The 20041-nt window shown below is 34.7% G+C and overlaps 7 protein-coding genes across 7 annotated transcripts; 6 read left to right on the top strand and 1 right to left on the bottom strand.

The window, feature by feature from the left end:
• Positions 1 to 451: 451 nt before the first annotated feature.
• Positions 452 to 5852, top strand: PPL_09143 (HAT repeat-containing protein; the record flags this gene model as incomplete). The annotated part of the gene is made up of 7 exons (XM_020579940.1): positions 452 to 545; positions 616 to 702; positions 883 to 944; positions 1169 to 1468; positions 1553 to 1717; positions 1801 to 1945; positions 2032 to 5852. 7 exons carry the CDS (start codon positions 452 to 454, stop codon positions 5850 to 5852), a joined length of 4674 nt encoding a protein of 1557 aa, XP_020430615.1.
• A 196-nt stretch (positions 5853 to 6048) lies between these two features.
• On the top strand, positions 6049 to 6583 carry PPL_09142 (uncharacterized protein; the record flags this gene model as incomplete). The annotated part of the gene is made up of 2 exons (XM_020579939.1): positions 6049 to 6105; positions 6263 to 6583. The coding sequence occupies 2 exons, from the start codon at positions 6049 to 6051 to the stop codon at positions 6581 to 6583; spliced, it is 378 nt and encodes a 125-aa protein (XP_020430614.1).
• Positions 6584 to 6916: 333 nt separating this feature from the next.
• PPL_09141 (uncharacterized protein) lies at positions 6917 to 7761 on the top strand (the record flags this gene model as incomplete). Its single annotated transcript, XM_020579938.1, has 5 exons — positions 6917 to 6929; positions 7008 to 7149; positions 7218 to 7598; positions 7627 to 7651; positions 7696 to 7761. 5 exons carry the CDS (start codon positions 6917 to 6919, stop codon positions 7759 to 7761), a joined length of 627 nt encoding a protein of 208 aa, XP_020430613.1.
• Positions 7762 to 7842: 81 nt separating this feature from the next.
• repD (DEAD/DEAH box DNA helicase) lies at positions 7843 to 10652 on the top strand (the record flags this gene model as incomplete). The annotated part of the gene is made up of 7 exons (XM_020579937.1): positions 7843 to 7947; positions 8069 to 8297; positions 8559 to 8760; positions 8858 to 9506; positions 9600 to 10166; positions 10246 to 10389; positions 10464 to 10652. The coding sequence occupies 7 exons, from the start codon at positions 7843 to 7845 to the stop codon at positions 10650 to 10652; spliced, it is 2085 nt and encodes a 694-aa protein (XP_020430612.1).
• Positions 10653 to 12158: 1506 nt separating this feature from the next.
• PPL_09139 (uncharacterized protein) lies at positions 12159 to 12844 on the top strand (the record flags this gene model as incomplete). The annotated part of the gene is made up of 3 exons (XM_020579936.1): positions 12159 to 12209; positions 12291 to 12635; positions 12755 to 12844. 3 exons carry the CDS (start codon positions 12159 to 12161, stop codon positions 12842 to 12844), a joined length of 486 nt encoding a protein of 161 aa, XP_020430611.1.
• Positions 12845 to 13817: 973 nt separating this feature from the next.
• Positions 13818 to 18256, top strand: PPL_09138 (uncharacterized protein; the record flags this gene model as incomplete). The annotated part of the gene is made up of 6 exons (XM_020579935.1): positions 13818 to 13932; positions 14061 to 14705; positions 14796 to 15025; positions 15096 to 16193; positions 16256 to 17928; positions 18226 to 18256. The coding sequence occupies 6 exons, from the start codon at positions 13818 to 13820 to the stop codon at positions 18254 to 18256; spliced, it is 3792 nt and encodes a 1263-aa protein (XP_020430610.1).
• Positions 18257 to 19265: 1009 nt separating this feature from the next.
• PPL_09137 (uncharacterized protein) lies at positions 19266 to 19721 on the bottom strand (the record flags this gene model as incomplete). The annotated part of the gene is made up of 2 exons (XM_020579934.1): positions 19266 to 19425; positions 19519 to 19721. The coding sequence occupies 2 exons, from the start codon at positions 19719 to 19721 to the stop codon at positions 19266 to 19268; spliced, it is 363 nt and encodes a 120-aa protein (XP_020430609.1).
• Between the last annotated feature and the right edge of the window lie 320 nt (positions 19722 to 20041).

Below are 20041 nucleotides of genomic sequence, written 5' to 3'. Positions count from 1 at the left end.
ACTAACAGGTGTCTCACATTTATTTTTGTTTTTGCTAATTGATCTACTCAAAATATCGACAGTTTTCAAGGTTTTGTAGTGGGTGAGCCATCCAATGAACTTTAATGTATCCGGGATTGATTTTGCAAAAAATACTTTGTTTGTTTTTTAGTTTAGATGTTTACGACATCAAACCTATTTTATCATGTCTTTTTTCTAGCAAACAAAAGAAAAAAAACAATCCTAATTTTAACCTGAAGGTGATTCTTGTTTTGTTAACAAACATACCATTTTTACTTTCATTTTTCTTTACTTGACCAAACCAATCATTCATCTTTATAATATTTATTTGTATAATTACTGTTCTTTATTTTCAACTTCTTTTTCTTATCTCTTCTTCCTATCTGTGATCACTTCACACATTCTACTCTTTTGATAATTGTTGTCTCCAACAACATCATCATCACCAACAATGTCTGTACACTCAAAGAAGTATTCAAGTACATCAGGTGATTCCACAGGATCACTTGGTAAGATTTTGAATTTTTCAAAGTCAATAGAAAAGGGTAAATAATCATATCTATAGGTTTCTTATTATTCATGAAAAATTAATTTTCTTTTTTTTTCAATAATCAGGTGCTTTCGGAGTATTATATACAATGACAAAAGGAAATACATTCCCACGTATTTTAACAATTATAAGTCTTATTATTGAATTCATTCGTAAGTATTAAATATCATGTTTTATGATTTTCTAAAGAATGGTCATAAATTCATCAAACTGGAATTTCATACCTATGCCCCCATTACTTTTAATTAATTAACATAAAAAAAAAATCACAACCAAAAAAAAAAAACCACTAAAACACCTTTTCAAATCTCCAATCATAACATCAATTTTAGAATTAGTATCGTTTGGTTTCAAAAAGTTCTTTCCATGGGGTGGCGATGTAGGACAGTATGTAGTAATTTAATTCTCACAAAATTAAATAATGTTATTGATCACTAACTAATTGTTTTACTTTATTTACTTGAAATTTGAAATGATGATAGTTATCTTCGTTTAATTATATCACCTATTTCACATCCGTCCGTAGAATTGTCATATGACAGCTATACTATCCTTTTTTGGATAGCTATAGGTCTGATGACTCTTGGATTTATCAATATCTGGTATATTGCATATGAGTTTTATCGTGGAAAGATTGCAAACCTGTGGTTCATCAGATCGATTCGTTGGTTCGTGTCGTTCTCGGTCGCAGTGCTTTATATTCCTATTATCTCATTGTTTTTGATGGGTTTGGATTGTAAGTCTGGCGAGTTGGATCGTTTCTCTGGTGTACTTTGCTATGGCAATCAGAATATATCGATTACCATCTTCTCGATCATCTATATTATACTGTTCACATTGGTGGCATTCAGCAGTTCTGTTACCTACTATGAGTTTGATAGTAATATTAAAGATAGATTCTCAAAGTCACATGCTCGTGTAAGTTGTTAATTAAATATTATTTAAAAAGCAAACCAAAATTATAATTATATTAACAAAAAAGAATAATAATAATTATTATAGTTTGATATTACAGTACTTTTGGTAAAGACTATTTTTGCATTCTTTTATGAACTTCTGACAGATTATCCATGGTTATTGGCAATTGTTTATTTCATTGGTATGATATGGTGTGTCGGTGGTTCAATTGTATTTATGCCATATTCAAATCAAAGATTGAATCATATTGTAAGTTTAACATGAAAGTTTTCAATCAAATTGTTAGTAATCTATAAAAAGTCGTTTTCTAACCAATTTTATTTTTAAAATAGAAATCTGGATTCTATTCTTCTGTATTATGGATAAGTTTATGTACAATCATTACCTTAATAGTCAATGATAAAACATCTCCTGCAACATGTTATCTTGTTATTGTTGGTGTGATTCCTGCATTTTTTGCTGGTTATTTTGGTTGCAGTAAGTTGCTTTACTCTTTTTATTATTTTTTTTAATTATAATTAGTTGTTCTAATTTGTTCATAATTCTCTTTTTTATCTTTATAGGAATGTTTTATTTATATATAACATCACAAGTAAAAAATTTAATGTATAAGGAAGGTTCACCAAATCAATCTGATAGATCATTGGGAAATATTAATAATGCTAGTGCAGCCACTGGAAACAATAGAGTTGTCAAATTCGAAGAGCACCAATTGGGTTCAAGACACCAAATTAAATTCCCATTCTTTGAGAAGAAGATTACGTTTGCATTCTTTGTTGAGATTATGGCTCGTCACATTTTGAGAAAGCAAGATCAAGAATCGATTGACCGTGCCAACTACCTCTTCCAAGCCGGACTTCAATACTACCCGGATTCTTCTTTGGTCTGGATGGCATATGCCAACTTTTTGTTCAGTGTAAGAAAGGATCGTCACATCGGATATGCAGCTCTCGAGAAACTCAGACGTATGAATCCACCGTTCGACATTAGATTCTTTATTTTCCGTCACGACAAGGAACGTGAGCAACTGATGGATTCCGAGCTGAGAGGACCGGAGTCTGGAAAAATCCAAGACTTTGTTTCGTACATGGAATTCAAGAAGCTTTATATGGGTGCCAGAAAATATCACTATGCATGCCTGAATTATGTTCGTCGTTTCTGGCGTCATCTTCTCCACGAAACCGTTGACCTACAACGACTGAGCCAACTCTCTGGAAAGATCGCCGACACCGAAACCAAAGCCACCGACCAATATGAAAGACTATTGAGTTTAAATCCATCTTCTGTTAGAGTTATCAGAGACTATGCCCAGTTTATTGAGGAGATTGTCAAGGATAAGGATCGTGCTGTACGTCTCAGAAGAAAAGCCGATCAAATAGAAGACAAGATGAGTAAGAGCATCTCAACGGAGCATATCAAAGTGTTGTCAATCGATCATGAAGAGGATGACGATGACGTTAACCATGTACCCATTCTCGATGCCGATGGAATACCAATGGAGCGTTTGGACATTGATGATCCAATGGCAAGCGCATCGAAGGAGGAGTCGTCACACCACTCGGAAACAAACTCCTCAGAGTCCAGCAGAAAGGGTCATAGATACGAAGCATTCCAACAGTCAAATTCCATTAACAAACTCTCTTGGCTCATGATTGGTACAACAGTGCTATGTATTATATTTACTATTATCTGTTTGGTAGTTCTCAGAAATCAAATGGTCAACCAACGTAATTCATTTGGTGATATTCTCTCACTTGGAGAAGCTGCCATCGAATCCAATAACATTGCATCCAATTTTAACAATATGCAACAATATGCTATCACTTATGTAATCCAAAAGAACATGGAGGATAACAATGGAACAGGTGGCTGGACCGGAGGATCGACTGGACGTCCAACAACTGGAACTGGATCACAAACCACTGGAACTGGATCTCCAACAACCGGAACTGGATCACCGACCACTGGAACTGGATCGCCAACAACTGGAACTGGATCACCAACAACTGGAACTGGATCACCGACCACTGGAACCGGTTCTTCAACCACTGGCACATCAACAACTGGATCCGCAACAACTGATCAAACTACTACTACCACTACTACATCTACCACGGATCCGACAACTACCACTACTACATCAACTACAGATCCTACTTTAACCGCTGGTAATATTCTCTTTGAATCTTTATTGGCAACTTCAAACTCGACTACAGGAACTGGATCACCGACAACTGGATCGGCGACAACTGGCTCAGGTAGTACAACTGGTAGACCAGGTGGTAATGGAGGTGGTGGAGGTGGTGGAGGTGGTGGAAGAGGTCGATGGAATGGACCTGGAGGTTTCGGTGGTCTTAATATCACTTCTGCCCAAGCACTTGCCAATTTCACAATGTTGGTTCAGAGCACTCAGAGATCATTGAACATATTGGAGAATATCCATCGTGCAGTCTATTGGGGTGAAACATCCACAAGCGCATATGTATCCGACAAGATGGCTCAAATCAAACGTGAAAGTGGCCTTTCCAACATCTATGATATTGGTGATGTTCTATTTACTTTTGGTCAATTCAACAAGACCAGACCTGCCAACGACGACATCCTAGCAGATCTCTACGAAGAACCATCCGTTGTTCTTTCCTTATTTTTATCAATTGGAAATAACAATCAGCAATTCCAACCTGGAAATTGGGGTAATAGAAATAATTCCTGGAATGGCGGTAATGGTGGTAATGGTACTACTGGTGGTGGTAATGGTGGTAGAAACAATACCGAAGGTTATTTATCATGGAAGAATTCAACTACCAGTCAAATCTACAATTCCTGGAAAGGTGGAAATCTTTTTGTTGACAATGGACGTGCTATGTTGGGTGCCGAGGGAAACATTACATTGTTTGGTTATACCGCCTATTACAATCCTTACTTTAGATTCGTTTCCGACAATGGACCAAAAGGTATCTCGCAAATGTTCTTTGACCTACAAGAAGCCTATATTGTCACCATGCAAAACAAAGCAGATAATCTATCGCTGGACATTATTTATTTCTGGTTGGCCATATTTGTATTGCTCATTCTCATTGGTGTGCTATTCTTCCGACCGATCGTATCGAGAATCTCGCGAGAGAAAATCCGTACACTCATTCTCTTTTCACTGGCACCAAGAGATCTCGTTTTGAAAATGTCAAAACAAAAGATTAAAATGTTAAATTTGGACAGTGGAAGCGATAGAGATTTAATGTTTGATACCGATGAAGAGACTGCCATCATCAATAATACACTACGCAATGAAGATAATAACAACAACAACAATAACAATAATAATAATGAAAATGATGAAGACGTACAAACAACATCGTCAAGTTCACCAAGAAAAGGTGATTCCATTGAAATTTCAAAGCACTCCATTCTTTTGGCAACCGGTAGAAAAGATTCCATCGCCACATCCAAAGATGATATCAAACCATTGATTCATCAATCGACAGGTAATCTAAAGAAGTCTAACCTTTCCAAAGAGTATATCGCTCCCGAACCAAAAGAACAACGTGACACCGAGATTGATGTAGCCGCAACATGGGATGGTCAAAACAAGCGGAATATCAATAAGAAAACAATTAGATCAGTGTTAAAGAGACTGCATATATCCTATGCAGTAGCTCTATTCTTATTGTTTGGATTCATCACCATGGGATTGTTTATTTCCTTCGATAGAATCTTTGTGGACTATGACTCTGGAAGTTTTGTTGCCAGAAATTCAAAGCGTGCGGTCGATGCCCGTATTTTGAATTCTTTGGTCACCAGAATTCTATCGCCAAGATTGATGAATGACGGTACTGGCGAATGGATGGCAAATGTCACTGAGGAATTCCAATTCAATCACCAGTCACTCCCAGATATTCCAGCGACCCGATCGCTCATGGACGGTGCCGAAGATGATAGCTACACCTGTTGGATGGTCAATACCAGTCAGTGTCGTCCAGCTACCGATCCTTACTACTCAGAGGTTGTGCGTGGACTGGACTGGATCGTCGATACATTCATTATGCATTCACTCTCGCTGCAGAACACTCAGGCCAACCAGATACAGTCGAACAACACCGACATTATTTGGCTCAACGAGATCGGAAAGAAAGAGTTGCTCGATGGACTGGACAGGGCGTCGTTCCTCTACTTCCAATACTGGCAAGATATCCAGCAAACTGCAATCAATGTAATTACCGCTGTGATGGCAGTGACCGCTGTCATTCTCCTATTGATCTATCTCTTTGTGTTCAGACCATTCATAAACAGACTACGTGTCCAGCATATTCATACGATGGCTATGCTAAGACTGGCACCCGAAGCCATTCAAAACATGGAAATCAGTGATAAAATTATTGATGAGTAGTCAATTCTTTTATTCATTTAAATCTTTAATATCATTATAATATATTTAAATCAAATATATATTAAAATTAAAATAAATCCTATTATCAGAGTTACGAATATTTTTACAATTAATTAAAACCTAGTACTTTTGACTAAAACTATTAATAATAACTTAAGATTGTGAAGATTATATTATAGAAGTTATTTTAAACAGAATGTTCTATTTGGTTGAACCAAATTTCAGCTCAATCCACTTGGATACCTTGTCACAAGCAAATCTGAAAATAGTCTTTTAATGTTGTCTCGTGATAACCCTTAGCCTTCATTTTAATGTTCGATCTGTAGGTATGATCACAAAGTTAGAGTTTTTCTTATTCAAACTAATGTTTTAATCCCTTTGGTTTATCAAATTCAAAAAAATGTAAAGAGATTAAAGTAGCCGATAACAATGAAGCAACCCCATTCTTTCCACCATCACCCTCAAGCCTTCAATTGTCTGAGCAATTCCGTTTTGAAGCTGCATGGATCAAAAGTATCCACACTTCAATTAGAGTGTGGAAAGATGAAGGAATAGCATTCTTCTGGACCTGTATTGGTGGAAAGATTAAACTACCAGGAGAAGCCAATGACTATGCAGGATATACTTTAGTATGCTTCTGGCTCGATAACAAGAGCAGAATTCAACAATCTAGCTTACAAAATCTACCATTCCCTGCACCAGCTCAACCAATTAACACCAGACAATTATAAATTCGAAATAAATAAATCAAGAATTTTTCATCATCATCATACCTATTTATTTTTTCGTAAAAATATTCCTATTCTTTAAAAAAAAGGGCATGCAGAATCTGGTGACCCCCACCAAAAACAAAAGTTCAACAAATTATCACAAAAAATTTACATGTAATTGTGCAAGCTATCTTTTCTAAATGAGAAGATATTTGTTTACATATATTTAATTCAAAGAACCAAGAATATAAAATAAATAAATTAAAACATCATTTTTTCTAACTATAAAATCATGTAAAGACATTGTTAAGATCATTTCAAAAATAAACTAACAAGTTAAACAAAGAAATAAAAATGGGAGCACCAGGTAATTAATTGTTCTAAACAAAAAAAAAATGTATATGTTTCTTTAAAAAGTCTAAACTAATCTTTTATAATAATGTAGGAGCATTACCACCAACCGATATTATTGATAGACCAATTGAAAACTATTATGAAACAGTTCATTTTGTTAAGTTTCATACCCAAGATTGCATGCCAAATCATTTTAGATTAGTTTTGGCAGTGGAAAAAGGTTCTTGGTCAAGGTAATTTCAATATAAAATTAAAACAAAAACAAATATTTTAAAGATTTTAATTAATATCTTTAATATAGAGCTATTAGAGTTTGTGAATCTTCACAAAATGGTACTGCACCATGGAAAGAGATTAAAGTAGCCGGTAACAATGAAGCAACCCCATTCTTTCCACCATCACCATCAAGCCTTCAATGGTCTGAGCAATTCCGTTTTGAAGCTGCATGGATCAACATGAGCAACTACTCCACACTTCAATTGGAGTGCTGGAAAGATGAAGGAGTACCATTCTTCTGGACCTGTATTGGTGGAAAGAAGATTAAACTTCCAGGTGAAGTCAATAGCTACGCAGGACATACTTTAGTATGCTTCTGGCTCGATGACAACAGCAGAATTGAACAATCTAATTTAAAAAATGTACCATACCCAGCACCAGCTCAACTAATTAACACCAGACCATTGTAAATTAATTCTTATTTAATAAACCAGAATTTTATTGTCATCCTCTATATATGTTCATAAATTTAATTATGACTATTTTGTTTTAAATGATTAGAGTTTGATGATCGTAGTTTGGTGGGTGAAGATCAACAATTTAGTGGAATTCGTCAAAAAAAATTCTAAATTATTTCAACCAAAAATGTAAATGAATAATTTAGATTGTCAAATTATCAAGCGATCTATTATATTTATAGATAAAAGAAAATGAAATTTAAAATAGATGAGCTTGATGTTTACTTTCCCTATGCATATATATATCCTGAGCAATACAACTACATGGTTGCTTTGAAGAAAGCATTAGATGCTGGTGTAAGATATTATTAAGAAACTTTGAAATACATTGATAACATATATGTACCTACTTACCTATCAATACAATATCAATTACGCTACATATCTTATCTATCTATCTATCTATTTATTTATTTAGGGACCATGTATGTTGGAGATGCCTTCGGGTACTGGAAAGACAGTGTCGTTGCTGTCGCTGATCTCTTCGTATCAGGTGGTGCATCCCACTGCCAAGTTGATCTATTGCTCGAGAACGGTACCAGAGATTGAACAAGCCATGGAAGAGGCAAGACGTGTCCTCACCTACAGAAATGCAGAACTCGGTGAGAGTGCACCAAAGACGCTTGCTCTTGCGATGACCAGTCGTCGTAATCTCTGTGTGCATCCAAGAGTGTCGGACGAGCGTGACGGCAAGGTGGTTGACGCGATGTGTCATGCACTGACGGCGCCGTGGGCACGCGAGAATCCCAGTGCAGAGAAGTGTCAGTTTTTCGAAAACTTTGAAGCGCAAGGCAAAGAGATCTTTCTCGAGGGTGTCTATTCAATTGAGGATCTCAAGGAGTTTGGTATCAAAAACAAGCAGTGTCCTTACTTCTTGGCGAGACATCTCATCAACTTTGCAAACATAGTCATATTCAGTTATCAATACATGTTGGATCCAAAGATATCTTCGTTGGTCTCATCGCAATTCGCTAGCAACTCTATCGTAGTCTTTGACGAAGCGCATAACATCGATAACGTCTGCATCAATGCACTAAGTATCAACATTGACAATCAAACCATTGAAAATGCAACAAAGAATCTAACTAAAATTAATAATGGTATTGAAAAGTATGTAGATCTATATCTATCTATCTATCTATCTATATGAATATATATTTTATCAGTTTGTTGTACAGCTAAACTAACAAACAAATAAACAACTTAGTTTGAAAAAGGTTGATGCTGAAAGATTGAAGAATGAATATGTAAAGTTGGTTCAAGGATTGGCGAGATCAGGTGATACTATGTCAGCAGATCCACTGCTGCCTAACGAAGTTATTAATGAAGTGGTACCCGGTAACATTAGAAAGGCAGAACACTTTGTGTCGGTGTTGAGAAGATTTATCGATTATCTTCGAAGTAGATTGCGTACACAGATGGTAGTTTCAGAGTCACCATTGTCATTCCTACGTTCGTTGTCACAACTAACGACAATCTCTGCTAAAACACTGAGATTCTGCTCGTCGCGTCTCAGTTCACTTCTGAGAACTCTACAGATATCGGATCTCAATCAGTTCTCGTCGATTTCGGTTATCGCCGACTTTGCTACGTTGGTCGGTACCTATGGCAATGGATTCATCATCATCATCGAACCATACGATCAGAAAACACCTAATCAATACGATCCTATCTTTCAATTCTGCTGTCTCGATGCTTCGATCGGTATGAAACCAATCTTTGACAAGTACAAATCGGTCATTATCACCTCTGGTACACTGTCGCCAATCGATATCTACCAAAAGATTCTCAACTTTAGACCATCGCTAGTTGAACAACTATCAATGAGTTTACATAGAAGTTGTATTTGTCCATGTGTAAGTAATACATACAAACATACATACATACATACACAACATACATCTTTATAACTTCTACTAAAACATTGTTTATTTACTACTATCAATTAGATATTAACAAGAGGAAGTGATCAAATTTCGGTTAGCACAAAGTTTGATGTTAGAGCGGATACAGCTGTTATTAGAAACTATGGTGCGTTGCTTGTGGAGATGTCAGCGATTGTACCGGATGGAATCATATGTTTCTTTACATCCTATAGCTATATGGAGCAGATCGTATCGGTTTGGAATGAAATGGGTCTGCTCAACAATATTTTGAATAACAAATTGATATTCGTAGAGACCTCCGACGCTGCAGAGTCTGCTCTGGCACTGCAGAACTACAAGAAGGCATGTGACAGTGGTAGAGGTGCTGTTCTACTCTCGGTGGCGCGTGGTAAGGTGTCTGAGGGTATCGATTTCGACAATCAATACGGTCGTTGCGTTATTCTCTACGGTATACCCTATATCAACACTGAGAGTCGCGTACTACGTGCACGTCTCGAGTATCAACGTGACAAGTATCAAATCAAAGAAAATGAATTCCTGACGTTCGACGCAATGAGAACAGCTTCTCAATGTGTAGGTAGAGTTATACGTGGTAAATCAGATTATGGTATAATGATATTTGCTGATAAAGTATGTATATAGATAATAATCAATATTTTATAATACTACATTTAACTAACTTTATTATTATTAATAATCATAATAACAGAGATATAATAGACTTGATAAGAGAAATAAACTACCACAGTGGATATTACAGTTTTGTCAACCTCAACACCTTAATCTTTCGACTGATATGGCTGTTGCTTTGAGTAGAGCATTCTTAAAAGATATGGCACAACCTTATTCAAGAGTATGTATAAGAATATTATATTTATTTATAAATAATAAAAAACGATAACTTAACACGCTGACTATCAATCACAGGAAGAACAACTTGGCAAATCTTTATGGAATCTCCAAAATCTAGAAAAACATCAAGAAAAGATTGCAAACACAACAAATACAACTTCACCAACAACTCTTTTACTTGGTAATGGTCATGCCAATGGTAATGGTAATGGTAATCTCAATGGCACAACGACAACTACAACAAATACACAACTTCCTAAATGATAACAACATACATATATGAAGATGTAATCTCAGATGATAATAATAATAATAAGAGAACTAACAATAGTTAGTAGTAGTAGAGGTTGTGGTTAGATGAATAGATATCTATCAATTCTTTGCTATGTGATGCAGAATGTAATTAATTAAGTTATTAGGTTCTACACGTGTGTGTATAACAAAAACGAATCAAACAAGCAAACAACAACTTTGAAAATAAAAAAACAAAAAAAAAAATGTAATACATGTGTGTGTTGTGTAATTATATGTAATTAATTAAGTTAGGTTAAGTTGGTTTGAAATGAATTTAATATATCAAAAAAGTATTGGTAGTGGTTTATATAAACATTGGTATCGGGTGATTACAACAACAAACAAATTCAACACATCTTTAAAGTAGTCGTGAAATGTCCTTTTATGAGTGGTCGGTGGTATTCTCTGATACAGGGGGAAAAGCAATTGTACCTCCCCAGACAGATCAACTACCAAAAACGTGTATTGATCGAAAACCCATATTCCAATTAATCTCGAATCTAAAATCTAAAATCTCGTCTCTCTTTCAAAAAAGAACTTAGAAATTTCCCCAGAGTCCAACAGAGAACAAAAATAATCGTTTATCAACAGTACCATCCTCACTGTGTAACCTCTTAAACTTTAAAAAAAAAAAAAAAAATTATATCCTGTTCCACAAAAAAAAAAAACAACTAAAACAAACACAAAACGACTTGGGATATTTAGCATTTTCATGAAAAAATTGCAAAACTTTATTGAAGCAAATTATTTGAAATTTTGAAAAACTATTGTATGATATCGCCCATCTTTTTTGATTGAAATTTCAGGGTGATTATTTTTCAGTATTAACCATCAAATTGTGGGGGTTGAATTTATTTTTAAAACTAATCATGTGTGAAAGTTTATTGTGGTGGGCACAGGCATTTTAAAACTGAAAATTCAATGATAAATTACACAAGAAAGAAAATATCTTTTGGATTTGTGGTTTGGCAAAGAAAAACAAAAAAAAAACCAACAATATGCTTGTAAAGTTATTTTTTATGCCTTCTCACTTTAAAAGTCTAACTGCTAATTATTTATTTAAAAAAATTTGAGGTTGTTTTGGTGTTTGGATTTTTTGAAATAATAAAATTTAATTTTTAATATTATTTTTTGAATTTACATGCCCAATACCCATTAGCATCGACAACATTTAATGTTTTAAAATACAAATATAATTAGTTACCAACAAGTTAGAGAACATAATAAATAATTTTTTTTTTATTTTTTATTTTACTGTTTTGTTTTCATACTCATTTCATATTTTGTTTCCAACAACAAATCAAAATCCATCCAATTATTAAATTGTTTATATTAATTATAAGATATTGTACTACTATTAAGATTTTTTCTTGTCAAAAAGAAAAGTTCACTTCCATATTTATTTATTTATTAATATCATAATATATTCTTGTAAATACTACCAAAATCAACAACAAAGCTTAACCACAATTAAAAATGAAGATTTCATCTAAAATCGCCATTGGTATTTTATCAACCGCCTTATTTGTAGGTATCTCCTAAAACCAAAAATAAACAAAGATATTTATTTGGAAACTAACAACTTTTTACAATTATTTTTAACTATAGGCATTTGGAGTTACACAAATTGCAGTTTGTTGGGCATATAAAAATGTAAAGACTGAACACTCATGGGCTTACTACGCTAATGGTATCTGTTGTTTGTTCACTGGTGTCGTCGGAATGCTCTCCACAATCTTTAGACGTGAGAAGCTCACTCAACTCTTCTTTATAATGGCTGTCTTGACCACTTTGGAAGCATTCATTGTTTTCATTATCTACTCAAAGTTCTTACCACGTTACATCAAAAACAGTTGTGGTGGTACCTCGATCTACAGTGAATACTGCAGTGGAATCAGACAATATCTCGCTGTTTCAACTACTTTATTCTGGTCATTCATCATCTTTTTACTTGTATGTATTAATCAATAATCAATAACAATATCAAGAATTAACATTTTAACAAATTCACTAACAATATTTCCTTTTTTGAACCTTTTTTTTTTTTTTTTTTTTTTATAAAACAAAAACAGCCAACCACATCAGTTGCATCATGGAAATACACTGTAGCAACAATGAAGGGTAATGATGATGGTATCGAATTGGAAAAGAGATTACCATAAATAAATAATCTCTTTTAATAAATAAATAAATAAAACAAAATAAAATAAATCATATATACATAAAATTAAAAAATAAAATATGTACATATATGTGAATATAATAATCATTTAGTTATTTAATCAAAAAAATAATCAATGATATTCATAATTCATAAACAATAATAATCGGGAAGGGTTTGTTCATCCACCCTAAAATAAAAAATATCTTTTAAGATGAAAGTTCGTGGCTTTTTAAAATGATGTTTTTATTTTATTTTTTTGACAAAAATCATCAGCAAAAATATCTTTTATTTTTTGATTTTTTATTTTTTAACAAGGGAGTTAATTTTTTTGCCACCTTACGATCAAAAAAAAATCAAAAAACAAAATTTTTTTTTACTATTTTTTTATTGATTGATTTGCATTATTGTGTAGATAGTAATAGTATTTTTTATATATCTTAGATATTAGTTAGACTGTTGGTAACAACAATTAAATATATTAAAACTAGAACTTTGTAATTGTCATTATAACTAAAAACAAGAGTTCTATTTTTATATATTTATACTCTTTTCACTACACATCTAAAAATTAAAAACAACTATCAAATCAAATCATAACAACACACACCCATCCACTCACTCACTCACTATCATCTTTGATTTTATCAAACATCAAAGCACTTACAACTAACTAACTTAACTCCACCTTTTTTTTGTTATTTCACTATTTTTTTCTTTTTATATTTTGTCGTGTTAATATTAATATTTTTTAGATTTTGTATAATTATCTTTTCATCATCATTCATATTATTGAAATTAATAGTTCGATAATATCTTTGTTTTCTTTTCATTTTTTTTTCCTTTATATTTACGAAATTCAATACACATTCTTTATACATTTGTTGTTTTATTAGATCACATACTTTCATCAGAACAAAAAAAAAAAAACAAACCTTTAAAAAAAAAAACTCATAAAAAATTGAATTTCAATCATGTCCGAACCAAAAACAGCAACTCACAGACGTATTGGTGGATTGAACTCCAGAACCAAATCGGTTTCAGTATTCAATGTCCAATTCGAAGGTGGTCCTCAATTGAAAACAACTCGTAAGTTTGAATCAAAATTTATTTGATTTGAAATCAACAGCATCATTTCTAACACAACGAAATACATAAACATCTACTATAATGATAATTATCATCATCATCATCATCAAATAATAATAAACATATAGAACAAAAGAGTTATTCAATTCCAGCAAAGAAACCAGAGGATTTTACATCAAAGTTAAAGGCACGAACAGCAGGTGAACCAGTTTTTATGGCACCGGATGGAACTTTCTACGATATCAATTATGTTCAGGCATTCAAATACAAACAGCCAGAGAAGCAGCCAAATGGAAACAGTCATCAAAATGGAAATCAACTACTGGAGGAAGACGACGAGGAAGAGTCATTGGAAGACCAACTTCTCCATCTCTACAACAGTATTCCACAGATCGATGAATTCGAGAATTTCTTTGAGTACGAGCAGGCTTTCCTCAGCTGGCGTTTCGCCATCGAGACGTTGTTTGCCGATATTAGACTGCCGATGATATCGGGACGTGCTTTGTATCGTCCAAAGGTGAGTGACTACCAAAAGGTACGTGACACATCCACCTTTGACTACCGTCCATCGATGTCGTCCTTCTCGAACGAGGGTGACTCTGACGAGAAGAGCGATCCACTCAACAGCGAGATCGAAGACGACATCAACGGGCTGACCGATTCACTCGACTACGATAACATCAATCTCAAAGACCTGGAGAATTCCAACGATCCATGGGATACTCATCTCTATCCAGAGGAACCGGAACCAGCTGATTACGATACATTCGAAGGTAAGCTAATTAATTAGTCAATTCAGTTTGAACAATCATTTCCAATTCTAATTTTAATTCAATATTTTATCTTCTTTTTATTTTTTTCAGAGTATAATGAAGCATTGTTGAGATGGGCATCGGTTTGTGTTACATCACCATTCTTCCCTCCACATCCAGCACAACTAAAGGATCTCATTCCAATTCAATCGATCACTGAAAGATCTTCAAATCTTGTAGATGAACAATCTGGAAACATGAATGAAAGTGGAAAGAACGATCAACTTTCAAAACAAACCATTCCAATTAAATCTGGTATTAAAGAATATAACTTTATTGATGTAAGCAGCTAAAAAGATAGATAGATAGATATAGATCATGACATATATTAACATTACTTTACTTTCTCAGGATTCAAGATTCTTGAAACAATCAAAACAAGTTTATCATTATACAGATTTAGTATTCAGTAAGGATCCAATTTATAATTCGCTGAATGAAACTACCAAGAAGAGTATTAGATTGAATTTGAGTACTATCACTCTGAAGATTTTCACTGGAACAATCAATCCACAGATCTTCTATCACAAGTCACCACAGCCAATGCCAAAGATCCACGGTACTCTACCGCAACCGAGAACCTCGTTGTTAAAACCAACCAAGGAGTTCAAGAATCCACATTTACGTCGTACCGATTTGACACCGGACCAGCTCAAAGCATGCCAAGACTCACCCGCTAAAGTTGGTGGACAAACCGTTCAGTTCAACATACCGGGACACGACATTGTTTTTGACCACGCGCGTCTTGCCAACGACCACACTCAACAATATGCCTCGGAGTTGGCGTTGAAGTTGAAGACATTCATCTCGACCGGTCGTCTCAACCATTTGTGCTCGTGGTACTACCCGATGGTGTCGCAATCCACTCACCAGAAACACCGTGACGACATCGACTTGATTATCACCTCGCAGCACCGTCTCACTCGTGATACACTCACCATTGAATCGATCTCAGAGATTCTCAACGTCGGAATGTACTACGATAAGTTCTCCGACTTGATCGACGCCTCCTACTCTGAGGATTTCGACGGCGCCAAGACCTACGCCAATATCATCACCAAGTGTATCACCAGTGAGAATGTCGGACTGCTTTTGAACCAGTTGGAGAACACCAAGAGCCAGTTGTATCACGCCAAGATGTCGGCACTGGTTCTCACCATGTTTGCAAGCAACCAGGGTGCACCGATTCTTTCACACCTCATTGCGACCAACGATGTCCGTAACCTCTCACTCTTTGCCTACACCATCGACTATCTCTCTGAGTTGCCAGCCGATCTCTTCCCATGGAGCGATGAAACCTACACCATTATCCGTTCAACGCTAGGTGACTCACTTGAATCGATCTTCAAACTCACCTTTAGTTACTACTACCTCAACATCATCGGTAAGGTTTTGGATCTTCATGTACATTTATATTTTGCCAAATCGATCATCAATCAATCCAAAGTAGTAAGTAGTAAAACAATACAAAACTACATTATTATTATCAACATCACTAATTTGTAATTTAGTCAATTTCACATAGTTTGGCAAATTTGTTACAAAACAATACACCAAATATTTTGGATAAATTGTTCATTGGTATTAAACATAGAAGTACAACGGTATCATCGTTTTGTTTGTTTGTTTTGTTGCAGTTGATGAATAACAATGAGGGTATGGCAATTCACAACTGTTTGAAGTCAGAGTCTGCATTCTTCTTTGACCGTATCAAGCGTGTTTGTGATACACGTATGAAGCATGTGCAGTTCGCAGCACGTCGTCTCTACTCTGTGCTCACCAAGACACAGTGGATCGACTTTGTCTATAAGGAGTACACCAAGGATCCAGAGACAGCGGTGCGTGACTTTATCGGCACCGAAGAACACCGTCCAAGTAGCCTGCTTCTCGAGCTAACACTCGACTTTTTCCAGATGGCAATTCGTGCGACCATCGATGCCACCAACGCATCGCTGCCCATCTCAAACACCGCCGTCAACATTGCGACATCGCCATCGACACCCACTGTCACCTCACCGATTGGATCGCCAAGCATCGCCTCGTCGCCAGCTGCATCTCTCACACTTGGCATTCGTAACAAATTCCTCTTTGTGCTGGACGGCATGCTCTTCCACACTCTCTTCCACTTTATCATCAAGAATCCACGTTTGATTACCGTGCAAACCTCTACGATCACTCAGATGCTCGCTCAACTCGCGCATATCCACTGCAAGCTTGGCACCGTCCAAACAAGCCAGGAAGTCAAACCAATGCAAAAGCGTTGGGGACAATCGCAACTCTCATTGTCACCGATCGACATCCGTAATCTCTCCAGTAGAATCAACGATTTCTCGCAACCGTCCAATCCAAACTCCTTTGTGATTCGTACGAATCTCGTGCGTTGCATCCGTCATCTCTTCAAGATCTCGGCGGTCTACGAGATCATCCGTAAGGAGGAAGACTTCTACACTCGTCTTCTCGGTTACTGTCGTGACGGTACTTCCGCCGAGTTCAACCGCGAAGCCTGGAAACTGTTGTACCAGATGACAAAGAATCACGGTGGTACTCTCGAGACGCTCTCCAAAGACAACATCCTACAGAGTTTCATGGAGTTGGTCGGTACTTCGTCGCACTCCACCGTTATCACCAACGGACTGCACTACATCACCAAGATGTTCAATATCAACTCGAACAACACCAAAGCCGGCGTTATTCGTTCCAAGACCGATGTCAAGGTGGTCGAGAAAGACCTGAAAGCATTGAACAGTTTGTTCACATCGAAGCGTCTCTTTATCAAGATTCACATGATCTACAAGAAGTACATCGGTGCACAGCCAGGTTTGGCATTCGTCGAGTTGGCTCGTTTCTACAACACCATGTACACCTCACCGAACTGCGCCAAGCTCCTAAAGGACACCATCAAGAAGATGGAATACAAAGAGGGTCTCGAGAAGATTGGATCGATGTTTGATCCATCGATGCCAGCACTCCAAGCCGATTCGCCACTGCTCATGTCGTCGCCATCGTCGTCGTCATCGCCATCACAACCCAACTCATTCATCTCTGGATTCTCCTCGGGTCAATCGTTCAAAGACGACAACAAACCACCCACAAAATCAGAGTCATCACTCTCCACCTCCAAGACTCTCTCTTCCTTCAAATCAATGTTATCATTTAGAAAGAAAGATAGTGATAAAAGTGATAAGTAAAAATATAGATATTATAGTTATTTAACTAACTAAATATCGATCAATTGAAATTCATTTACAAATAAACAACATTTACATAAAGTAAATAATCATTTACTTTATCAAAAAAAAGTACAATAAAATAAAACGATAGTTAAATCAACTTAATATTGTTTGTTTTGTTTTTATCTTTTAAATTTAATATTTGCAATGTGTTTGGGAATCATTTGTGAATAGTTATTATCATTGAAAGAGAATGTTTATATCTTTGTACATTAAATATTTATCTATTTCGAGTGTTATCTCTATTATAGATATTTAGATAATATTAAGAATATAAATTGATTCTTGTTTCTCAAATATCTGTTCTTGAGAGTTTCATCTCGATATATATATTTGATTTAGATAATCAAAAAGAGATGAAACTCTCACAATCATCTTCCCTATTTGACCGTCAAACTTATTGTTGATTTTCCATTGGTCATAATTTTTCAAAATAAAAAGCCAAAATTTTTTTTTTGTTATTCGAAGGACATTAGTAACATGACTAATGTAATAACTACTCTTTTAGGTATAAAAGTATGAGTCAAAAATTATCTCATTGCACTGTGTACATTTAACACTGTTATAATATATAAACCATTACATTACCTGTAGATCAAATTAAAATTGAATATAGGTGAATATATATTGTAGTTTTAGAAACAAATAGTTGGAAAGAGGAATAAGTCTGAGCCAAAGTGGCGCTCAAGTCTATCGATAACGCGCCGCAGACTATGCAGACCTCTTTTTTCGCGACTACACAAGTATCAGCATTAGGTGTATGACAATAATTCTTCTATCTTTGATATAAACATGTTAATATATACCATACTTACATATGCAAACACACTTTAATTACTATATTCTATTCTTATTCTGTAGTTTATATACATTGTTAATCAGTTAATTTTTTTAATTCTTTTTTTTAAAAGTTTAATATTATCTTTATCTTTAGAAAAAGAATTAAAAAAAACAAATAGAAGATGTTGGTGCTCTATTTCAATGTTCTGGTGATTTTTAGATGATGTTTAACTCTTGATTATTAAATGTTCTATATTGGACAAAGGCGGAAAGAACAGCGCATACATACCCAAGACAGCCAGTGTTTAATCAAAATGGATTTGACTAGTGAAAAAGGTTCACCTATCGATATTGTCAACATTCACAGACTTTTATCATGAATACCAATAACAATAATAAAGACATTCAATTCAATTACTTGGATGATTAACAATGTATCTATGCAGAGATGATAACTCTTTTTTTCTTTTTTTTTTTGATAAAATAATCATGTGTTTATTTATTTATTTATTTACTTTTTGGAGCATATGATATTCACTGTTTCAGTTGATAATTTGAATCTAGATTGAAGAGTATCACATTCATTGATAAGCTCATTGGTAATGTTGTCAATCTTTTGTATCTGACCAATCAAGTATTCTTCAAATGAACTTCTATTACCATTCAGTTCTCTAAAAAAAAGCAATTGATGTTAAATCTGATACTTTTAGAATATAAAAATAATATATAATGTTAGACATCAGCTCCTAATCAATCATTGATACCTTATACACAAGTGTTTTGATTTCAAATTTCTCTCAACTATCTGACCGAATGGGTCTGAAACCAATTTAGCTTCATACACTTCTTCTGTTATTGATGATAATGGTAAAGGTGATGATGAGGATGTCGTTGTTCTAGTTGTAGGTGTTTCAACTATAGTAGATTGTTGTTGTTTCTCTATAACAGTAACATTTAAAGAAGTCATTGTTTTTTTTTTAAATAAAATTAAAAGAGTAAGTATCAAAAGAGTTATAATAATTAATTGTAATGTTTAAATTTTTTGAAATTAAAAAGATTTTTTTAAAAAAATAGTTTTTGCAGATGGTTTTTTGTTTTTTTTTGGTTTTGGTTTTTTTGCCAAAGATTGGGTGGTTTTAATCAGGTGTGATCGGGTGTGACAAAAAAAAAATCTAATATTAATCGCATTTTTTTTTTTTTTTTTGCAAAAACCATTTTTTTTCATTTGTAAATCTATGTGCTATGCCATTGTTAGAACAAAGTTACAACACTACCCTATTTAATTAC

This window comes from Heterostelium album, assembly GCF_000004825.1.
Source record: "Heterostelium album PN500 unplaced genomic scaffold PPL_scaffold9, whole genome shotgun sequence".
In the NCBI taxonomy this organism is placed as follows: Eukaryota; Evosea; class Eumycetozoa; order Acytosteliales; family Acytosteliaceae; genus Heterostelium; species Heterostelium album.
Note: the sequence above shows the minus strand (reverse complement) of the source record. Positions and strands in the feature narration are given on the sequence as shown.